At 34.7% G+C, this 22,529-nt stretch overlaps 1 protein-coding gene and 1 long non-coding RNA gene across 12 annotated transcripts; one reads left to right on the top strand and one right to left on the bottom strand.

Annotated features, from left to right (window-relative positions):
• Window positions 1–499: 499 nt before the first annotated feature.
• On the top strand, window positions 500–22,528 carry LOC126868646 (probable phospholipid-transporting ATPase IA). 11 transcript variants are annotated; one of them, XM_050624361.1, is made up of 23 exons: window positions 503–1,004; window positions 9,288–9,642; window positions 12,915–13,153; window positions 13,237–13,335; window positions 13,405–13,515; window positions 13,603–13,850; window positions 13,925–14,205; window positions 14,279–14,573; window positions 14,651–14,880; window positions 14,958–15,334; window positions 15,413–15,550; window positions 15,619–15,771; window positions 15,846–16,043; window positions 16,120–16,219; window positions 16,290–16,534; window positions 16,634–16,759; window positions 16,840–16,980; window positions 17,067–17,185; window positions 17,258–17,392; window positions 17,460–17,564; window positions 19,851–19,948; window positions 20,555–20,699; window positions 22,246–22,528. In XM_050624361.1, exons 2-22 carry the CDS (start codon window positions 9,303–9,305, stop codon window positions 20,650–20,652), a joined length of 3,876 nt encoding a protein of 1,291 aa, XP_050480318.1. In that variant the 5' UTR covers window positions 503–1,004; window positions 9,288–9,302; the 3' UTR covers window positions 20,653–20,699; window positions 22,246–22,528. The 11 variants fall into 11 exon arrangements, with proteins under 11 accessions (XP_050480320.1, XP_050480321.1, XP_050480319.1 ...); XM_050624370.1 differs by lacking the exons at window positions 503–1,004; window positions 9,288–9,642; window positions 22,246–22,528 and adding exons at window positions 10,933–11,174; window positions 11,523–11,638; window positions 12,448–12,642 and having other exon boundaries at window positions 20,555–22,098; XM_050624366.1 differs by lacking the exons at window positions 503–1,004; window positions 9,288–9,642; window positions 22,246–22,528 and adding exons at window positions 10,933–11,174; window positions 11,523–11,638; window positions 12,241–12,642 and having other exon boundaries at window positions 20,555–22,098.
• LOC126868653 (uncharacterized) lies at window positions 9,503–11,016 on the bottom strand. The gene is made up of 2 exons (XR_007690676.1): window positions 10,870–11,016; window positions 9,503–9,683 (listed from the first exon to the last, which is right to left on the bottom strand). It is a non-coding gene; the product is annotated as an uncharacterized LOC126868653 (long non-coding RNA).
• Window position 22,529: the final 1 nt, after the last annotated feature.

Below are 22,529 nucleotides of genomic sequence, written 5' to 3'. Positions count from 1 at the left end.
AAACTGTTTATTTAAAAATAATTGTTTATGTTAGTCTGATTAGAGTACGGTAAATATAAACTGTCTTATAAGTCCCTCTTAATTGTTATACTATATTTTAGAACGGGTACCAATACATACTTACAATTAATATGTAGTAAAAACAAAAAGCAAATAGTTTCTTTTTCACATAAAACATTATTTATTAGTAATATTTGTTGTTACAGTAAAGTTAAATTATATCATATTTTGTCTTTCTTTAACAATTAAATTTATCAAATTACAGAGTATTAATATTTTATATTTTATACGTTGATACCATCTATTGTTCAAATTTAAAAAATATTTCCACCAAATTCTGTAATACCGATACGCAAATAAAGCGTGGTGCATATTAGTTACACGAGTCTCCATAAATAGCGCTCGCATTGACATATAGTGACATCTGACGATAACAAGAGAATTACCCAGAGCGTTTGGCGCCATGACACTTACAGAGGGACGCTGTTTCGCATGTATGGCCTGGGGGTTAATAATAAATAACCGATTCCGTCACATGTACGTTACTTCTACGTGTTTTACATCTAGTCTTTAGAATCTAGGTAGCGCCTATGACAGACGACGTAGATCTCGATAGTGTCGCACCCGCGGCTTGCATTTCTTTGAAATATCGTGTGCGAGCTACTGATTCGTGCAGATCCTTGAAACGTTTCAAAAAGAAAGAGAAAGTCAAAGATTGAAAGTAACCAGAACACAGAATCCGTTATATCGGCGCTGACGATCGGTTGATTATTTTCAGATATCGTATGTTTTCGTTCAGGCTAAGTGTAGGACTCTACGTTTTGTTTTGTACCACCTTACCCGGGTGTGAAACGGGTGTGCATTAGTGGTTACTTTTCGTGTGTTAGCGTATGCTGTGTAATTTTCTTGGAGTTTGCTTGGATTTATCTTTTAACGGTGTGAAATGCTGAGAAGCTGGCAACATGCGTACGGCACTATAGATACGGACACACGGCTTAGTACCTGTGAGTATTCACTTAGACATTTCATTCTCTTATTGACACAAATACGTTGTATAAAGAATATTAGAGGTTATATTGTGTACGATCAACGCTTAATATTCATATAGAACATATCTACTGCGAGTACAATACAAACGTATAATACCCGATATTTATGTACAAATGTTGTGAGAATTATTGATACATGTAATATTAGAATATAAATTATCACTTTATTTTAGCTATATTGCATTTTAATGTACATTTTAATTCATGTTAAATGTCTCGTTTAAAATTTGATTTTTCATTATTAAGCATTGACTAGGTAGTGCAAATATGTATTACAGAAAATGCTAATAAATTACTTGCCTCGTCTAATTAAGAATTCATTGGATTTCTTAAATACAATAACAATGTGATATTAGTCATATATAATCAAATAAAGTTATACTTTTCATTGAATAATCTCATAGAAACATCCTTTCAAGCTATCAAGATTTCAAGCTATCACTCTCTTCATACAAACAATAGGCATACAACATTTTATATTATTATTAACACAACATGTAATATCAAATATTACATATCTATCGTATTACGGAATAGGAAACTTGCGAAGAATCAGCTGTGGATGAAACGCAACTCGAATGACTCAAGCTGGAGGCGTAATTGCATTTAATCCAAATTAGAATTTGTTCATGTCGCGTACACCCATCGTTTCTGATTAGATTCAACGATTACACAAGGACGAAACTGTTGTTCGCCCGAAAGAACAACAAGAGCTATTTTACCGATGCTTTATGCTTTTACATCATCGACGCGATCGACGATATTAAGTTTAGATTGTTATAGGTATATGTAAACTACATTTATGGAATTTTCGCGCGAGTAGGTTGAACGTTGCACTTCAGTTTGACTACTTGTTGCATAATGCATCGATCTGGGTGACCTAACTCAACTGTGCAACGTCTTTATGCATTCGCTCTTGTTTGCATTTCACACGTGTGCAGTAGTGTGCACTTGTGAGGCACTCGTCAAACAATGCACAACGATATGCGAATTGTCGCGCGATAGCCGGTACATATGTTCTAATGTATGAAAAGTCGATACGTTTCGTTTCTTTCATTCAACAATATCGACTGGTGGCCTTGTAATAATTTCACCCCGAATGATCGATAACACGGTTAGCGTGTTAATACTAAACGGAAGGCTCGATGATATCATTTGTTGATGGCCTAGCAGTAGCGCTGGCACTTTTGAGTCCCCAAAGAGACATTGATAGAGGATCCCTCTGAATCCGCGTGGGTGTATGTAAGATAAGTGATATAAGCGGTCAAATTACCAGTGATACGTAATACTGAAAGATTCCACATCATCAGTATTTGTCCTTGTTAGAGTATTAATAGCCAGTGCAGAGCGATTTTTAGAATTTTATATTAGCAATAAACCACGAAGGCAATTTGCTCCACGCTATTTTGCTCTTGACTGAGAAGGATGTTTTTGAGATGAAGTGACGGATGATGGCTTACGTTTGGAAATCATCCGGCTATCGAGTATCATTTATTTGAAATAAATATTTGAAGAATAGCGCTATGATTCCTAAGGGTTATGGTCATAAAGTGGGAAATTCATTCCGCCTTCTGATAAGAGAACTGTGAAAGTCCTGGAAGACTGGAAGATATATAAAAGAACATAGTACAAGGAACAAAATAATATTTATTAATACTTTAAATTTGTATAAAAAGTTACAAAATGGTTATGTTGACCATTCTAGTAATTTCATTGTCAAGGATGCGGCGTGATTGAGAAGAGAATTCTTGTAGCATGGCTAAGATTAGGGCAAAGCCTCGTAATTGTAAGAAATTGCGAAATGTATTTCACTTAAATCCTCTAATTCTACATTGATTTTTATATGGAACTCGAATTCATTCGATTATTAAAATACATTTCTAATTGATTTTCGTAGCTGTTTTTAGGTGTTGAACCTCGCTTAAACAAATCAACTTTTGGTATTTAATAGTTAGTTTCATTTATTTCTACAAGTAAAATGTATTTTAAAATCGTTCGAGACCGATTATTGTTGCAACTGTTCGATTTTGACGATCGACCAACGAAACGCGTGCACTTTGTTTAACTGAGCTGAAAAACGCGGAACAAATCTCCTCTCACGTGAACCGCATATGTTGCTGAACGTCAGCCAGATTTTCATTACGTTTTCGTCCCGATTTCACAAAGTTATTTCTGAGAAGAATAGCTTTTCACGAACACATGTCAGTCTGACAAAATTCCTCTTGGCAAAAAATCTCCACCCCCGATAGAGTAGTCATTTCCTGTTGGATGGTATTTAAATCTGGTCTAGCCAATTGATCGCATTATTTCAACTAGTTCAAAAAGAACTTTCGAATTGGAATAATGAAATTCTTGGCTATTATCGAATATTCGTTACAAATGTACCCAGGAGAACACAATCATTAACGAATATGAAATTAATCTTCATAGTCGATTTGGTAATATCGGTTTCATTTTCGACATGAAATTTAGAATTTATATTTATATCAACAGGTAGCTCGGTATTCGTAATCGAACAAGCGTCGTTTCTATCACGTGTGCGGAACAGATGTTTCCAAAGACAACCTGTTTCAAAGCAGTTTGTAGATACTTGATCACGCTGACAACTAAAAGGTTCAGTCAGTGCCAATTACAAACGTGATTTGGATAGTTGCCTACATGCGTGATTAAAATGCAGTTCACCAGCGTTGGAATGTTCCTAACATTATATTCGTTGGTCATAACGCTGGCAGTGAAAATGCTGCAATATCGTGTCTTGATAATCATATACATATATTATACATACATATCTTTACATACATATCTTTGATGTTGCAATTAAGCTGTTAGTTTTCATATTTCTGTTGTAAATATAGCATTGAGAAAATTTTCTCTAGTACATCTTATACAGATATATGTACAATTTACGTAACGCGAAGGCATAAACTTCCTGCTGATAATGATTTTTCATTAGACAACATCGGTGGAAACAACAGTCGAAGATATAAACGATGGATTTCTGACAAATGACTGACCGTGCTAGCATCATTATACTGTAGTTCCGTTATTTGTGATATCATTAGATCTTGTGTTGCACGATATCTGGTCGCGGCGCTCGATGAGATTCTTCCTTCGATTGCGGCGTAAAATATTAAAAACGAGTAGGGTTCCGCTTCCATCGTTCCATTTGCACGCGAAGCAAGTGACCTGTGCACGATCCTTTCGTATAAATTCATCAGAAATATCGTTCCTGTTGTCGGTTACGTTATGTGCGGCTTGTCTGCTTTCTTTCTTAATTCATTTCCCAATTCCGTAATAGGGGAAGGACATAGGAACTCATTTTGAGGGTGTGGCGTCACGTGTGTCCTATCGACGGAATCAACGCCGTCACCGATCGCAAACATAAAAGCTGACTTCGTAAATAGACGAGCCAATATATCTCTCGGTATACACATACAGTAGATGATCAGTGGGAGATGGGAAGGGCCGCTCCTCCTTGTTATGGCATTCCCCCGACTTATCCGCTTTTATTTCCGTCTCGAAAAACACGGTTGCACCCATAAGCCAATTACACGGATCATGCGATATTTTTCATTATAACTCACCATCTTATCTTGTTTGTATCTGATTTCAAATAGATTTCATCGAATAGAAAAATTGTTTCGTCATTTGTCATGTTTTTTTCCTCCTTTCATAACCGTTCAGATCGATATGGGTTTCTTTGATGTATTTGTTCGATATACGAGAAGACAGAACGTTTACGATTATAAATGGAATTTCCCGCGAAATTCAATATGCCTGGCTGCATCATCATTGGCGTAGATAGAAAGCCAACGATAATACGGCACACGCTGGACGAAAGATGAGAAACACTTATCCGTGGAAAACGTGTACAGTCGAGTGAAAATCGATGCGTATAAAAGCACTCTTGGGGATTAACATTTCGGTGAATTGTTCGAAAGTGTAACGTCCTTTGCAAATCCTGGCAACCCACTTCCGCTAAAGGGCGGTCCTTGGTAATAACGGGACTTAGATAGGGATCGACTATGTTTTTACGTCTCGTGACCCATGACTCGAGCCTGGTCACTAGTATATGCCTATGTAATTATGTGAAATCGATAAAATTCAATTATTCGGCGACTCTTCGATCAATTTATTTCAATCGAGATATCGATTTGTTTCTATTATAAATGCCATCGCATTCCTTATTAGTATATTCTTCCTCTCCTTTTTTAATATCGCTATCGTACCGTTTATTATACAATTTATTCTACAATTTGTTTTGCGAAAAGACCTTGGTTTTATTCCATGAAAATCTTCGTGGAACGTCGATGTATTTACCAAATGTACGCGTGGATTTTGCATTTTATCAATAATAACGCGAACGTGCCACGATAAGTAGCATATGGTAATAACGCAATAACAACGTGTATACGTATCTCATTACTTTTGATACATCTCGTTCCCTATTGTCTCTTATTTACCAACCTGTTTATTTCGGCATTGTAACTTCATTTTTTATATTTGCTGTTTTCTACCACGTACGAAAGCATAGTATTCCCTCCGTATTACAGCATTTCATAGAACGTAATTTCAGCAATCCGCAACGTATAAATTGATGGATAGTTTGATGTAAGTGCCACTCAGTTTGATCGCCTTAAGTAGAATAAGCAACGGTAGTCAGACACGACGGTTAAGTCCTCATCTTATAGAAGCTTTAATATAAAAACTGCTTCTAACTTTCCTATACTACTAAACTCTATCTCTACGACATTATGAGATCAATTTCAGCCATTCTATCTAATTACTGGTAATGATCAACTTCTAGTAGTTCAAACACAAAGAGGCGTGCGAGGAATAGTAGTCTGACGTAGATCGCTTAATTCACTTCCGCACGATCCTCCACGTAATGGAAACCACTCCCTTAACCTGTTTGTACTATCAGGCTACTTTCTAACATCGTAATAATACAATATATATGTCGTTGATTCTATCCATTGGATTTAATCGTTTGTTATCATTAATCAATTCGATAAACTTTCGATAATTAAATAATTTCAATTAACGATAAACGATAAAACTCTCTTGGAATAGGCGATGATTTTATGGAACGATTTTATGGCCTAATTTGTCGATCGAATGGTGACTAAGTCTAAGCGAGCAAGTGGCACGCGCAGAAGATCGTAGGCGGTTTATATCAGGGAGAGACGAGAGCCGACGCGTCTGTCAGGTAATAGTATACGTCCTTCCGTCGACATGAAAACCCGCGTCCAAGAAGGGAGACGAAGAAGTAGTACACGTGTACGCGTGTTGTTTTTAGGGATAACGGGAGAGATGGAAGAGTTAATGAACGGTGTCGTCGGGCGCGCGTTACACCATTCGACTGTTTCTTGCCATTGCCTGTCCAAAACATGCTTATTAAACTAATCACGAATTAATTACCGTTATCTGGCGCGCGGTGTTCACCGGTTAATCGAGTCGTGGAATTACACTTCAAAACGTAGTTTTATCTTTTTCGAATACTGTAACACATCTGTGCTAGTGCAGAATACTACGTTCAGTGCTTTATCGTACGCAGAGAAAATTTCGCAGATCTTAAACGTGATAGTGAGCAAGTTGTCGGAATGAGTTATCGGACTATATTCATTTTCAAGAGCTCGTTATCAACTTGAGGAGATTTCAACTGTAAAAAATCATAAGATCGACGTGATAAAATATCGAACGATTTTTACATGTAAAATATTAGACCGCAGGCAGCGAAAGTGTACGAAGTCGACAGGTTGCGTGAAACTTATCAGCGTAAAATTTTCTAAATACCATGGTGCCTCTTGGCGGTGAGATTTCTATCTGAAACGAGAATTTTATGAGAACCGACCACGTCAAGAAAATATTTTCCACCAGTGTTTGGTCGTCCTTCGAAAAATTTCGATTTTCTTGCCTGGTTTCGCCATATCATCAGACCATATCTATCGATTGTTCGTGGATTTCATTTTACACCCGATATCACCAAATGATACGTTGCAGCATGATTGCGTTGATCTTGATTACATAGACCTCGTAAATTGCTCGAGTAGTTGCGCTTCTTGTGTTATTCTGTGTCATTATTACACGTTGCCGATTTGTGCTTATAATAATACGAGGAACCTTGATTAAGTGTTTTGCTGTAACTTTCACGTTCGGTCGAAACTACGGTATTTCGCTTCATTGATTGGTCGCTATTTACCTCCAGTTTTTGACGTAAATGTTTGGTATCAAAGAGCATAGAGAACAATTCCGAAACATGGCTCCGGATAATCAGTAGTTTCGTATGATGGTTGATTAACGTGGCCAAAAATTTTCACACGTCCTAATCCACTTGATGCCGATGTTTGCACGTGGATATGATTGATCGTCATTCAGGGAAGAATATCGAGACCTCGCGTGGCAGAGACTTTACGGAGTGCAAACGTATTTTTCACACAGTGCTCGTTACATCGCGTTATTGACAAGGTGTTCTTTTCGCCGACACGCAAAGGGACGCTTCAGTGTAGATCAATCGTTTCCTCGTTACAGAAAAAGAAAAAGAAGAAACAAAGAAAAAACGAAAGAACGAAAATATAAAGTGATCGTGTGTCGTTCGACGCGTTGATTCCTTTTCCTGCGGTATGAGCACAAGCTGGATCTATTTCCGTCGTGAATTTGTTCTTAGAGCTGTTTCGAATATTCTACTCTGTCGCAGGAGAATTGCGATACCTGTTGTACAACTCGTCTGGCCAGAGAACCACGTTTACTACTGAATCTTGAATCCCGACGTTGAACAAGCAAGCGTGACGAAACTGAAACTCTGACATAGAGATTCGTTACACGGACGACGAAGAATCCCATGTTATAATTTTTCTTTGCTGCTAGAAGCGCATATCGCGTTAGTACGTTCGTAGTGTGGCATCGAAGTGCCTTGCTAAAGTAGATAAGAAACGAATAATACCGATAAGTTGTCAATACCATTTCTGGTTATATTCGTTCCAATGAAGATAAAGAAAAATAAATTATTTTTGTAAGCTTACGTCAGTAGGAGCCTGATAAAATATAATCAAAGTTTCGACGGCCGAAAACCATAAAACGGGTCGAAGGACAGCCGCCAGAAATCCGCCTTGGCCTACTCGATTGAAAATCGTGAGTACATAACTGCACGCTAATGTCTGGACCTTCTGCTAAAAAGCTCTTCATAAATAATACATCGGGTGTATGAATTAATTTAGAGAATAATCGTGTCATTGAAAACGATACGTGACCAACAGTAAGGATTCGTGTAAGCACAAATTCAACGCAAACTTCTACGAACATTCCTCTTCGTGTTATCTGGTTTCATTGTATAACTAAGTAGAAGTATTCTTGCAATATATCTACTGCCTGTCTGTCTTCGTCCGATGTGATGTTCGTTTCTTCTAGTGAGTTTTTACATCGAGCTCTAATAGATTCACATTGTAACCACGTATGTAACCCATACAAACGCGATGAATTATCATCGTATAACCGTAAATTGTCGCAAAGTGCTCGTGTCGTGAACTGTGCCTCGTGCACACCCAGAACATCAATATTTGCCTTTGTTTTTAATGGTATCGTTGAATCCACAGACTTACCATTTTTACAACATCCACAAACAACATCCAAACAATGATCAAACTTAGTTCTTGTTACGTTCTGAATTATTTTATGTTGTTCGTACATGTATTCTTATTTAGACGAATTATTACAATATGTATCTCTACAATATGTATGTCTTTACATTGTATATTCTTAACATCGGCATTACATCATCGCAAATTATGTTCGTCGAAAGACGATCGTATTTTACCGCTTGATCGTAATCTTCACCTACGCCTCGTTTTATTTTCAAAATAGATATGTTTGTGTAGCTTTAAGTATCTGTCCGTCTTATTATTACATACCAAAGACAAGAAAATGCATTATCGAATCGGGATACGAATCATGATAATTTGATCTGGGATAATTTAATATATATATAGATAATACTTATCATATTGAAAATATGGTTGGCATTTGTTGATTCACAAATTCTACAATATACTCGGTTAGATAAAAATCAAAATTTAAATAAAGCATAAAATCATACCATAAAAATTCGAATCCCGATTCTCCTACTGACTTAATAACTGTTTCGATAAACGAGTCATCTAAATGTCTAACACACTTTTCTCCTTAAGCTAAATACTAAAGATAGCCAACATTAGCTACATTAATAAATTCGATCTGATTTAGGCCCCGCTGCGTTCAATGCAACCAACTGCCAGGGGGAGCCCCCAGGTTCCCAGTCCTGGCTTGTTACGTCCATTTACACCTCCGGATCTTTCTTCTATACCTCATATGGACGCTACACCCCCACAAAACAGCGGTGTTCGTAACAGTTCCTCATCCGTGAGCGGTCAAACCAACGATGGTGCCCAGCAACAATCCGGCCCATATATCATCGGTAGTCCCATCGATCTCGGCAACATCGATAACGTCGACAATATTGGCCTACGTATAGATTCCCTGACGACTGGGATTGAGAGCCGAAGGACACGTGAACACATCGAACTGCAGGAAGCTGGAGTGCACGAAAGAAGTTCCGAAGGTAAAACATGTCCACAGGCTGTTATTTCCTGCAATTGGCGACTGGAAAGATTTTCTGTTATTAGTAGACTGCGGATCTAGTTTATGCATTTATGGAAAATTTAAAAGTACGAACATCTGCAGAATATATGTAAGACGAAGAAATATACAAAATATCAAAAGTAGAGCAGACGTTATGGCATTTAACAGATGAAACACAGCTCTATTCAGATTCTATTCTTTTAATCGTGATAAAAAAATGACTTTACAAAAAATATCCAGAGTCTAGTTATTCACAATACTATGAATATAAATACGCTATAAATAAGCTCGTAATATGATAGCTAGCCACAAAGTCGTATTGTTCTTTGTGGTCGTAAAGATACATGCCAAAAGGATATATGTTGATAGGATTTCTAGCCGCAAGTTCAAATCTCTAGTATTGAATGGCAGTAAATATTTGGTAGCGAAATTAAATTTTAAGTTTTTGAAGTAGAATTTATTCGGTGTTTAGATCCTACATATTGTAGAATATTCACGCTGAATAATTCTTGTCGTTCCTATCGTTTAATTCGAAATACATTCTGAAATATTATAAAAAGTGAAAAATCTAATAAGAGTTCCCCGTTCCCTTTGTATTTTATATCGTAATATTGTTCCATTAAAATAGCGCGAACGGATTGTCCAATAAAGTATAACATCAGTAGCGCGGAGCTACCTTCAGTCCACCCCAGCGGAAATGTCCTTGGCCTATAGTCTCGGAGCGTTGTATATTGACGCAACTTTACCGTACGTACATGCCTACGTATTCATGGAAAATACTGGTGGAGTGAAGCTCGGTGCTGATGCCAACTTGTTGCCGGTAGCAAGCGCATGCGTTTTCAGGGTAACACGTGTACAGGGCTGTCACATTTTGTGGACACCCCCTTGTCAGTAGTGTACTAAACCACTTGAGAGCCTGTGTCTCTAAGCCATCTAAATATCCAACGTTTTAAGCCAACATTTTCGATCTTATACGTTCAAAGTATCAACGTATTCATCTATTACATTATTTTCATATTGAAAATCATCCTATTTGTTTCCTTTAGTTCTAGCAGTATTTTTTATCCATCGTTATTTATTTTTTAATTTTAGTATGAATAAGAATACAATTAAATGTTGATGATCGTAAATGAAGTCGTACTAGTAACATAAATTGCACGTATAAATTACCTAACTATTGGCAATCTAATGGGCCGGATATACATACCTTGGTAAAGAAGTCGCTGATGACCAGTGCCACCTACGAACTAGAATCAGTGTCTCCCGAGCAAATTTGCAGGCGTGACATGGTTACGCGAACTCGCGACTCGAGAATTTTTGCAAGAAGTACTGCGGGTTTTAGAGAACAGTTAAATGTGGATTAATTCGTAGGATCGCGTTGCACGTACATTCGTATTTCCGTTGTATCGGTAGGGGTGTGGCGACAGGCGCGAAGCTTCTTCCGCCACGATGACGCAGATATGTAGTTTGTTTAACCGATCGTTATTTCGAGCAGAAAGGTGTTCGACAGGTGTACGTTCCATTTCATAGGAAGTTTTATTATAGGAAGACGTGCGTAGATCTTCACAGAATGTTGGCTATCTATATTGTTTTCTTTCATGGATTAAGCAAGTTCCAAGTCGGCTGAATAAAATGTCAAAATCGTATATCAGTTTTGATCGTTATTTTCTAATCAGTAACGAATAATATAATCACAGAGAACACGTTTAATTTGTATTCTTTAAATTCAGTGCCTATTGATGTTTCTTATTCCTCCATTGTCATCGATTGTATTCAATTTAGTAGCCTCGCAATAAGCTGTCTTTTTTCATTTGCAACTTTAATCACATTCAACTACTTGTTACACAACTGTTTTGGTAGTGATGACGTACGAATGGATAATATTTCGCCGGAAGTAATTATTACATGATGGGTGTTGAGAAACTATGGGATATACGAGCTCAAATATTTTGCGTGCACGCGTGTCGTGGAATAATGTATGTACACTATCAAAGAATAATCATTTAACACCCACGTATCGAGTTTGATACTATACAGTTTTTGTTTTGCGTAATACGATGTAGATGCAGCAGATACGACTAATATGTGTATATTCGGTATTCACAATGTATATACACAAGTGATAATACTCATATCAAGACGTTCACAGTATTGGTATAACCGGCTGTCCTTGAAATGAGATTTTGACAAATTTTATTTAAATTATAAAATAGATTCGAAAAATGTATATATTTTATATGCAAAGTCGTTTAAAATTCAGTAATATAAATTCAGTAATATAAAATTCAGTAAAATATAGTAAATATTTGTTAGTAATACGATGATTTTGTATTATTTTTTTACGAACTATAATTTTACAAATCATTAACATTTTGTTTCACAATTTTATAGTATATATAGATAATATAAGTACATATAGTTATACGTATAGAATTTTTAAAAAATTATCAACATACACGAGTTAAGTTGGAGATTTAATGATCATTAAAATGTTAGTAACATTGAAATGAATTCTTCTTAGGCAATGTAGCTTCTTATTGACCGCGATAAAAGAGTTTCTTACGGAATTCCTTTTTAGATATGCAGCTATAACCTCCAAGATGATAATAGAGTCCCGAACTACGTCATTTTCTTCTTAAATAACATAGTGAAATCACTGAGTTCGCTCTCGTATCTAGACACGTCTGAATTCGTGTATTATCATTTATTTTTCGATATAATTGAACGAAAAGAGATGTGAAACGTTACTGATTTTAAATCGTTTGATATTATATCATTAATACAGCATCAAAGACATTAGATTGTGTTTGTAATAGTGTTGTCTTGTCGCGCGATAAATATGGATCGGTGTGGCAAAGAGAAGTGATGTGAAAGACATTTCATTTAACAACCAGTAACATGGAAATAGCTCGTACGAAAGTAATACAATGGTTCAACGAACTCAGATCCCGGTTTCATCTTTATTTGTATGCTCAAAATCGTAAGTCAACATATTCAGAAAAAATATAAGTAGTTGATTGCAATCAAACACGCGATCATTATAGTTAGATAAGAAATACCATCAAAGTTATGTTATAAAACGAAAAAAACGAATTAATAAATAGCATAATATGTATTATTAAGTAATATCGTATTACTGATTAATTCTTTCATATGTAACGATCGTAACTTATTTAGTTTATTATAGTTTTGAAGCAAATGTTTCGATGAGAGAAAACATAGTAATATAAAATGATATATATTTTATCGTAGTTGGTCCCATAAGGGCGGAAAATGGTGCATCCCAAGGTGACGATCAACGATCTTCGTATCAACATGATAGCAGTGAAGAAAGGGTGGTTTTCATAAATGCTCCCCAGCAGCCAGCGAAATACAACAACAATCGCATTAGTACCGCGAAGTACTCACTCCTTTCGTTTATACCTATGTTTCTTTTCGAACAATTTCGTCGATATAGTAATTGCTTCTTCCTATTCATCGCCCTCATGCAGGTAATCATTAAACAAATCTTACGTACGTAAACAAACGTTTATATGGTACTTTTTATTACACATTATCTTGTTTTTAATTTTAGCAAATACCGGATGTATCACCTACAGGTCGATACACAACTTTGGTTCCATTAATTTTTATTCTTAGTGTATCTGCATTAAAGGAGATAGTCGAAGATATTGTAAGTATCCCTAATCATAAATTAATTTTTATTATCCAATATAAAATATTATAATATCGTTACTTACAGAAAAGGCACAGAGCAGATGATGAAATAAATATGCGTGAAGTGGAGGTTTTGAGGGATGGCCACTGGCAATGGATACAATGGAGAAATATTGCCGTTGGTGATGTGGTTAAGGTTGCATCCTATTTTTCTCAAGCTGGATGTGGTAATGATTTATAATTAACATATTCCTGCTAGAATCGCTTTCTTTAATATGCATAGGTTCACAACAACAAGTTCTTCCCTGCTGATTTGATTTTATTATCATCATCGGAGCCACAGGGTATGTCTTTCATAGAGACTGCCAATTTGGATGGAGAAACAAATTTGAAGATACGACAGGCCCATCCTGACACTGCCAGTCTCTTAGATACTGTTGAATTAATGAATTTTCGTGCAAATATTCAATGTGAACCACCAAACAGACAATTGTATGAGTTTAATGGAGTATTGCGAGAAACAAATAAACAGTATGGTTGTTTCTTACAAAAATTCGAGAGATGTTGTGAAGTTGTATGTAAGAAATGTATATTTTACTTTTTAGACCTGTAGCTTTGGGACCTGATCAAGTATTGCCTCGTGGTGCAATGCTAAGAAACACACGGTGGGTGTTTGGTGTAGTAATTTACACAGGCCATGATACAAAACTTATGCAAAACAATACTACAACTGCACCCTTAAAAAGGTCTACCTTGGATCGACTGACCAATACACAAATACTCATGTTATTCTTTATACTTCTTTTGTTGTGTCTATTATCTGCAATATTTAATGTTCTTTGGACCAGAGCTAATAGTTATGGATTGTGGTATTTAGGTTTACAAGGTGAGAAGTTGGCTTATTTTCTCAACTTTCTCAAAGATGATCACAAAACTAAATAATTGTTTATTTATTTCAGAGGAAATGACTAAAAATTTTGCTTTTAATCTCTTAACATTTATGATTTTATTTAACAATTTAATACCCATTTCGTTGCAAGTCACGTTGGAAGTAGTGAGATTTATTCAAGCCACATTCATTAATATGGATATCGAAATGTACCATGCAGAAACAGATACACCAGCAATGGCACGTACAAGCAATCTTAATGAAGAACTTGGTATAGTTAATTATGTCTTTACTGATAAAACTGGAACTCTTACGAGAAATGTAATGGAGTTTAAACGATGTTCAGTTGGTGGCAAATTATATGAGTAAGCGTTTTAAGTAATTTCATTTATTATCTTTTATCTTATTTACTTGTTTTTAAGTAAAAAAAATTTGTTTACAGTTTGCCAAATCCAAATATAAATGGCAATGAAGTCGCTACTAGTATTAATAGTGAGCTAATTAGAGATATTGTTGAAGGAAGATCAGTACAAGATTCTTCTCGTCCTGTTGATAAAAAGGCTGCAAACCATGAAAAAGTGGTACATGAATTTATGATTATGCTCTCAGTGTGTCATACTGTTATTCCTGAAAAAATTGATGAAACTGTAATTTATCATGCTGCATCTCCAGGTAATGTATTTATATTAATGTATCTATATCCTTAAACGCTATTCATAGTTTAATTTTATACACGATTATCTAAATAGATGAAAGAGCGTTAGTAGATGGAGCTCGTAAATTTAATTACGTATTCGATACTAGAACGCCCGCTTATGTGGAAATAATAGCTCTGGGTGAAAGACTTCGTTATGAAATATTAAATGTAATAGAATTTACTTCTGCTAGAAAAAGGATGTCCGTAATTGTCAAAACACCAGACGGGAAAATCAAACTTTTTTGTAAAGGAGCTGATTCCGTTATTTACGAAAGATTATGTCCAGCTCCCTTAGATAATAATGACCTTGAACAGAGTAGTTTGGACGATTTCCGAGACGTAACTTTGGAACATTTGGAGGCATTTGCATCCGAAGGTCTAAGAACACTTTGTTTTGCTGTTGCAGATATACCTGATAATTTCTACCAGGTGAGTACCATTTATTGTTAATTCAATTACATCTTGTTCATTTTGAATAAAATCGTGACATCAACCGTTTTTTAATAGTGGTGGCGTGAAACTTATCATAATGCGACAATTAGTTTAGGAAATCGTGAAAGTATGATCGAAAATGCTGCGAACCTTATTGAAACAAAATTAAGATTATTAGGGGCAACTGCTATTGAAGATCAATTACAAGATCAGGTATGTGTGTAGTTTGTTTTCCGATATATGTTTCCAGAAATGAATGATGGGAATTCATAATGTCGTAGGTACCAGAAACAATACAAGCTCTTTTACAAGCTGATATTAATGTATGGGTATTAACTGGAGATAAACAAGAAACTGCCATAAATATTGGCTATTCTTGTAAATTGATTACACATGGGATGCCATTATATATAATTAATGAATCATCTTTAGATGTAAGAAAAGATTGAGAGCACTATATTTTCTAATTTTCTTAGGAAAGAGTTTTAAAATCAATATCTAATTACAGAAAACAAGGGAAGTTATAATACAGCGGTGTCTTGATTTTGGAATCGATCTAAAGTGTCAAAATGATGTAGCTCTTATTATAGATGGAAATACCTTAGATTTTGCATTATCCTGTGATATTAGAATGGATTTTCTAGATTTATGTTCATCTTGCAAAGTTGTTATTTGTTGCAGAGTTTCGCCAATGCAGAAAGCCGAGGTGATCATGTTGTGAACTTATTTTATTTTTATTTGATATTTCTTAACAACAGTAATAACGTAATAAAGTTTTTCAGGTAGTTGATTTGATAACAAGTAACAAAAAGGTTGTAACACTTGCTATTGGAGATGGCGCAAATGATGTAGCTATGATCCAGAAAGCACATATCGGCGTTGGTAAGTTACCTATTTGTTGACTTCGTGACAAACAAGAAAGATGTATATTACTAATTTTTATCATTTCTAGGAATTTCCGGGGTTGAAGGTCTTCAAGCAGCTTGTGCTTCTGATTATTCTATTGCGCAATTTCGTTTTTTAAAACGTTTGTTATTTGTTCATGGTTCATGGAATTACAGTAGAATGTGTAAATTAATATTGTACTCATTCTACAAAAATATTTGTCTGTATGTTATCGAACTGTGGTTTGCCATTTACTCCGGCTGGTCCGGACAAATCCTTTTTGAGCGATGGTCAATTGGTCTTTACAATGTTGTAAGTTATAGGCTCATATTGTGCTATCATATAATTACTAGAATATATAATTATTGTATATTACATGTTACAATATACAAGGTACACTATTTACATTAGGTATTTACAGCAGCTCCTCCACTAGCTATGGGTCTGTTTGATAAAGTATGTTCCGCGGAAACTCATTTATCTCATCCAGGATTATATGCTACAAAAAATACTGGAGAATCGTCGTTTAATTTTAAGGTATTGTATTCTTTGTATAGTATTAGTCATATTTGACATTATGTTAACAATTTTGTACAATTTCGACATTGCTTACATAGGTATTTTGGATGTGGATTGCAAATGCTTTAATACATTCATCTCTTCTTTATTGGTTATCACTGCTGGCTCTAAAAGAAGGTGTGATATGGGCAAACGGCCGAGATGGTGGATACATTGTTTTAGGAAATTTTGTATACACTGTATGTTTCAATTTAATAATTGTTTTATTGTGCTATCAAAATGAAATCAGTTCTTTATAAAAAGAATATATTTTATTTTTTTATAGTATGTAGTTGTAACAGTATGTGGAAAAGCAGGGTTAATAATAAATTCTTGGACGTGGGTCACTCATTTGGCAACATGGGGATCTATTATGCTCTGGTTTTTGTTTATTCTTATATATAGGTAAGTTACGCAATATATCTGTATTTTATTTACATCAAAAAATGGTGAAGTCATTTATTAATTCAATTACAGTAATTTTTGGCCTGTTTTAAACGTGGGTGCAGTGATGTTGGGCAACGATAGAATGCTGTTTTCTTCGCCTGTATTCTGGCTGGGTTTGGTACTTATACCAGCAGCAGTGCTACTTGTGGATGTAACAGTTAAGGCGTAAGTATATATCCAATAATTATCACAATATGTTAATTACACGTATTTGAAGTATGTCCTGTTACAGAGTAAAGAATACAATTTGGAAGTCCGTAACTGCGGCAGCTAGAGAAAATGAGATTCGAAAATCAGACCCCGGGGATATATTCAACAGTCATGACTACAGAAGCTCGTAAGTTATTTTTATATCTTTTTAATGTACATTATAGAAATTCAGAATTATTATAGCGACTCAGAATTGAAAAAACGTCACGAAACAAAGGCATATGCTTTTAGTAATTCATTTTGGTAACTTATCAATAATATTTTTTCGTATGGGGTTAAAAATTCACATACATTTAGATACATAGCAGTATATGTACCTTGCATGAAAAATTGGTAGAGTAACAAAAACAAAATTACTTATTAATGTTCAATATGCATGGCTTATTGAATGTAACATTTTAACAAACCACGTTCACACTAGAATAACATTCATTTTTATACGATGACAATTCCTATATAACTTTCAGAACTAACAAATCACTTAGAGATGCATGCGTATAGCGGTATACAGTATTAATCTTGTTACAAATGGTGTTTACAATTTGTTTTCATAATAGTACTTTTTTTTTTCCAAGGGCCGAACAACTTTCCGATGTTTTACTATATTAGGATTTCTTTATAACAATTATATTTTTAACATTCAATTGTCTCAATTGAGTAGAAAAATGAAAATTGCAACAGGAGATCGAAGTCATATTCGAGGAGGCGATGGTTAATTCGATGTTGGACCTCGATTTGGTCGCCACGAAGGCGAAATAAGATCAAAGTCTTCCCGATTGCACGCGCAGCGCGTGATCTGTGGTTCATTCATCATACAGGGCATGTTTCAAGCGCACCATTCCGTATTCCATGTTCCTAAAGATTTTCTACAAATTCCCGTCCACTGTAAGATCAGTAAGCATCCTCATATTTTTTATACACCTTACCTATTCCTACCTAGTATCGTCTACCGTCTAATACTGTACGTGTTTACTTTTTTTTTTATTGTATTAAACATTATACGTATTAGAGACTACTTACTATGAATTTGTTCTTTAATACAAATGTAGTATAAAGTCTATTACATATCTGCATATAAATAAGATTGATAATGTTTTCTTTACTTTCTACCTAGTAGAAATAGAATCATTCTGTATACTTATGCAATATGGTATAGGAGCAAAAAGAAGCATTTCATTAATTGTATCTCTGTTTGCTCATATGGTTAATTGTCATCTTCATCTGTATTTAATTTCATACTTTATTCTGTATTAATATTACAATTTTTCGAATTTATTTCGAGCGATTTACAGTATAGATTGGTGATTATACTTCGTACGCGTATATAGTAGCATCGAAGACCAAAGCTTTTTCGAAGTATCGTAGCATACGAACGTAGAGAAACTTTAGTTATTTATTTCTTTTTATTTTATTTTCAATCGTTTAGCACTTGGATACTAGTTGGGTTCGCAAGAATAAAGTCGCATTAAAATAATATGCAATAAAAGATATTGTAAGTAATACGGGCAAGTGGTTGTTTCGAAAGTAAACTAATTCTGGTAGTAATCTAGTTTGGCAAATCACTTGAAAAAACCCATCGGTATGAAGCAAGTACTCTGTTTGTTAATGCGGTTTTCTGGTATGTTTTATTCGCGGTATCCCGTGAAGGCCTGTGCATGCCATCGCCGAGCTCGCGAGGTGTAAGTACCCCCAGTAGTATGTATGTAACTCGTAGTGTTCCTGTAATTCTACACTTTCAGGCGAAAGCACTGCTGATTAACAAAACTGCATGATCGTTCAACGGTTCACTTGCAAGGGCACCGCGGTATGAATAATATTAGCACGTGTATCACAGTCACCTTTTAATACAACTTTAACATTCTTTCTGTATCGAAACATGTAAGGATAGAAATTGAAATAGATCATATTGGAAATTAGTTGGATGGAAATTAGTAGAATATATAGATACAAATCACGATCTTAGTAAATACTTTTTTATTTTATTACTATTTCAATTAGCTTCATTTACAGTGTTTATTCGAATTTTCAAATTCCTAAGGGTATATATGTGTTAATATGTGTATTAATTAGTATGAACTTTTCCATTAATATATTAAAATTAATTTTTATTAATATAATATTACAAAGGATACGATTTGTATCCAAGTTGTAATAAAAAGCATCAAGGAATATTTAAACAGAATTCTTAAAAATAATAGAGCATCGATTAGAAGAATTATGAACAGAAAGATCTGATAGTATTTCTAGCACCGCATGAATCAGTTTAGATAAGTAACTATTAGGTAGCCGGTGAAGAGAAGGCTACACGCGAGACATATCATTATTGTGGGGAAAGAATTTGAAGTGTAAGGATGAGGACGACCAATAGATAAACGAGTGTTTCTAAAACAATTTTGAATGCACGGCTTTCCAGATTGACGGAGACGGCACGGCTATTGAAAAACGTAAAAAGTGTTTTCACCAGGCGATCAAACGCCGCCTCCAGAGTTAATACCGATGTGGAACTATCACGTAAGTTGTTTTATCTAACGACGACCTGCAATCAAGAAAAGCAGAAATAAAAGAAAAACAAGGACAGTCAGAACGATGGTCCTTTTGTACAAATTCTTTGTCTTCTAAGCTCGCCGTTTGTAGTATTTTCTTTACTCGTTACTAACAAATATATTTACTTAAGAGCACACGCTTTGTTATTCACGACTTTTGCCTATTTAATATAAAAAAATTTTTTTCGAAATAAGCAATCTTCCACAATATTTGCACCTAGATACGTTTTAACAATGTATATGCGCTGTGTTATTATTAAGCTACAAGCTGCACTAACAACATTATTCTGACAAAACTTGTACTTTCACTAACCTTTAATTGTTAGAGTAACTCGTACTTGTCTCGAGTACTCTCGTTGTCTTACGTAACGATGTCTTAACTTGTAGTTTAAGAATCTCTCTAAAATCGTAAAAAGACGATAGAACTTATCCTGCAAGACTGTAAACTAACATCGATTATAAATAAGTCTAACATTTTCCTGTAGATAGTGCATGTGTGTTAATTAATTTAATGTTGTAATAACAGAGATTAATAGGCTACGATCTTTGTTGTTGCACATGCTGCGCGATGCAGATGGATTTGCATTCTCTCAAGAGGAAGGAGGCTCGGTGACACAGACGGACGTAATCAGAGCTTACGATACAAATCTTCCGAAACCTGGCGGCATGTGATCTTAATTCTTCTAGCTAGAGAAACCACACAGATGTATATTCTATAGGTACTTTTTTCGATTAACGAAATCAAAAATAGAAAAAAAAAAAAAAAAAGAAAAGAAAAAAAGAAGAAAGTGAAGAAAAATGGAGTTTTTCTGGGAATTTGGTACTCGCCAAGCCCTACGTAACGCCCGTCTATTGTGTTTCACAACTGATTCGACATTTCGCTTGTTCTTTCCTTGCAAAAGGGAGATGTTACGATTTTTGATGACGGGCCTTGTAACTAATAGTATTAGAAAGACTATCAAACGATAATTCTAAAAAGATGTATCCCCTGTTTTCTTAAATTATTAAGATTGTGTACGATTAAGAAAGAAAGAAAGACAAAGAGAAACCCTATCGGTGTCCTACGCCCTACGTAATTGTTTTTGATACCCTCTGAGATTTACTATATCTATTATATACCTCAAATCTCGTCTTGTAAGATCTCGTACTTCTTATAATCATCGTTTTTGTCTTGTGCATTTAAATGCGGTGCATTTCTAAACTCATTTTACGCTAGATCTAAATCTTAAGAGAACCATTACGCACTCTGAATGTATATTCCGTTTTCGTAGTTCAACGGGAACGTAGTTTTTTCGTGGAATTTGATGAATTTAAGAAACGAATAATTATTGTATATAGAAAGAAAGATTTGTTTATGCGACTGGCGATACGTAAGGCGATACAGAGAGTTTGAATTTCGATTGCGAACATAAGCAAAACGTATATTCTAAATATGTACTGTCAAAACAAAAAGTATATGAATAAGAAAGTATTCGAGGAATTATCCTTCGAAACGTTTATCGTGTAAAAGGACTAATTAGCGTTCTGTCGATTGTCGTGATTTAGATGTTAAAAGAACATTGTTCCCACTTGATTCCATGTTATTCGTTCATTCAATTCGTTTTTTTTGTTCGTTGTTAAATCAATTTTAATATACATATTTTGCGATTATATATACGATAGTTGCGTTGTTATCTAGTCAAAAAAATTTGATGTGAGTGTGTTTCCATTCAGAGATTTACTCTTCCGGCCATTATAAATACTTTTTTTTTTATGTTTACGACTGATAAATAGAAATTTATTATTAAACTTATTATTAAAGAAACGATATGTGCACATATATAGCAACAATTTTGTGTACATTATATTCAGGATACAATATACATATATATGATTATATTCAGAATAAAAAGAACATAATTCAGAAATATTGTTTATATTGTTGCAATTGTTCAATTTTTCAAACTTATGACAATTGTTAGAGAAACATTTGAATAATTGGTTCGACTATATGTATGTATAAGTGGATTTGAAATTTTTATTAAAACGATAGTATAATATAAATATGTAAGTACAAAGCACATGTAGATATATTGTATCAGTAAGCTATGTATATAAAATGTATATATTTCTCTCTCTTTCTCTCTCTCTCTCTCTCTCTTTCTCTCTCTCTATATCTATATATATAAATTTAGTTAATTCCTACAATTCTTTTACGTTTTGCTTTACTTTCTCGTTCTTCTTCTTTCTCTTATTCTTTTTATTTAATCCATCTTTGTATTATAGCATACACCATACCCCTGATTGATGATGACGAGATTAATCATGCCGATGAATTGTCCGAGGAGTACTTAAATTGCACTGAAATCTTCGACCACTCATATGGAAGACTTAACAATTACTACCGTCTATAAAAATTTTATGTAACCTTTTTTTTTTTTTAACGTATTTACAATTCTACCTCGACTCAGATTAAATGAGTACTCGAGTGATATTAATTCACTGAAAAACTCCTTTTCTTATTCGTCTTCCCTTTTTATTATTGACAATAAACTGCTAGACGTTTTAAT

Source organism: Bombus huntii, chromosome 8 (genome assembly GCF_024542735.1).
Source record: "Bombus huntii isolate Logan2020A chromosome 8, iyBomHunt1.1, whole genome shotgun sequence".
Classification (NCBI taxonomy): domain Eukaryota; kingdom Metazoa; phylum Arthropoda; class Insecta; order Hymenoptera; family Apidae; genus Bombus; species Bombus huntii.
This window is presented reverse-complemented; position numbering and strand designations above follow the sequence as displayed.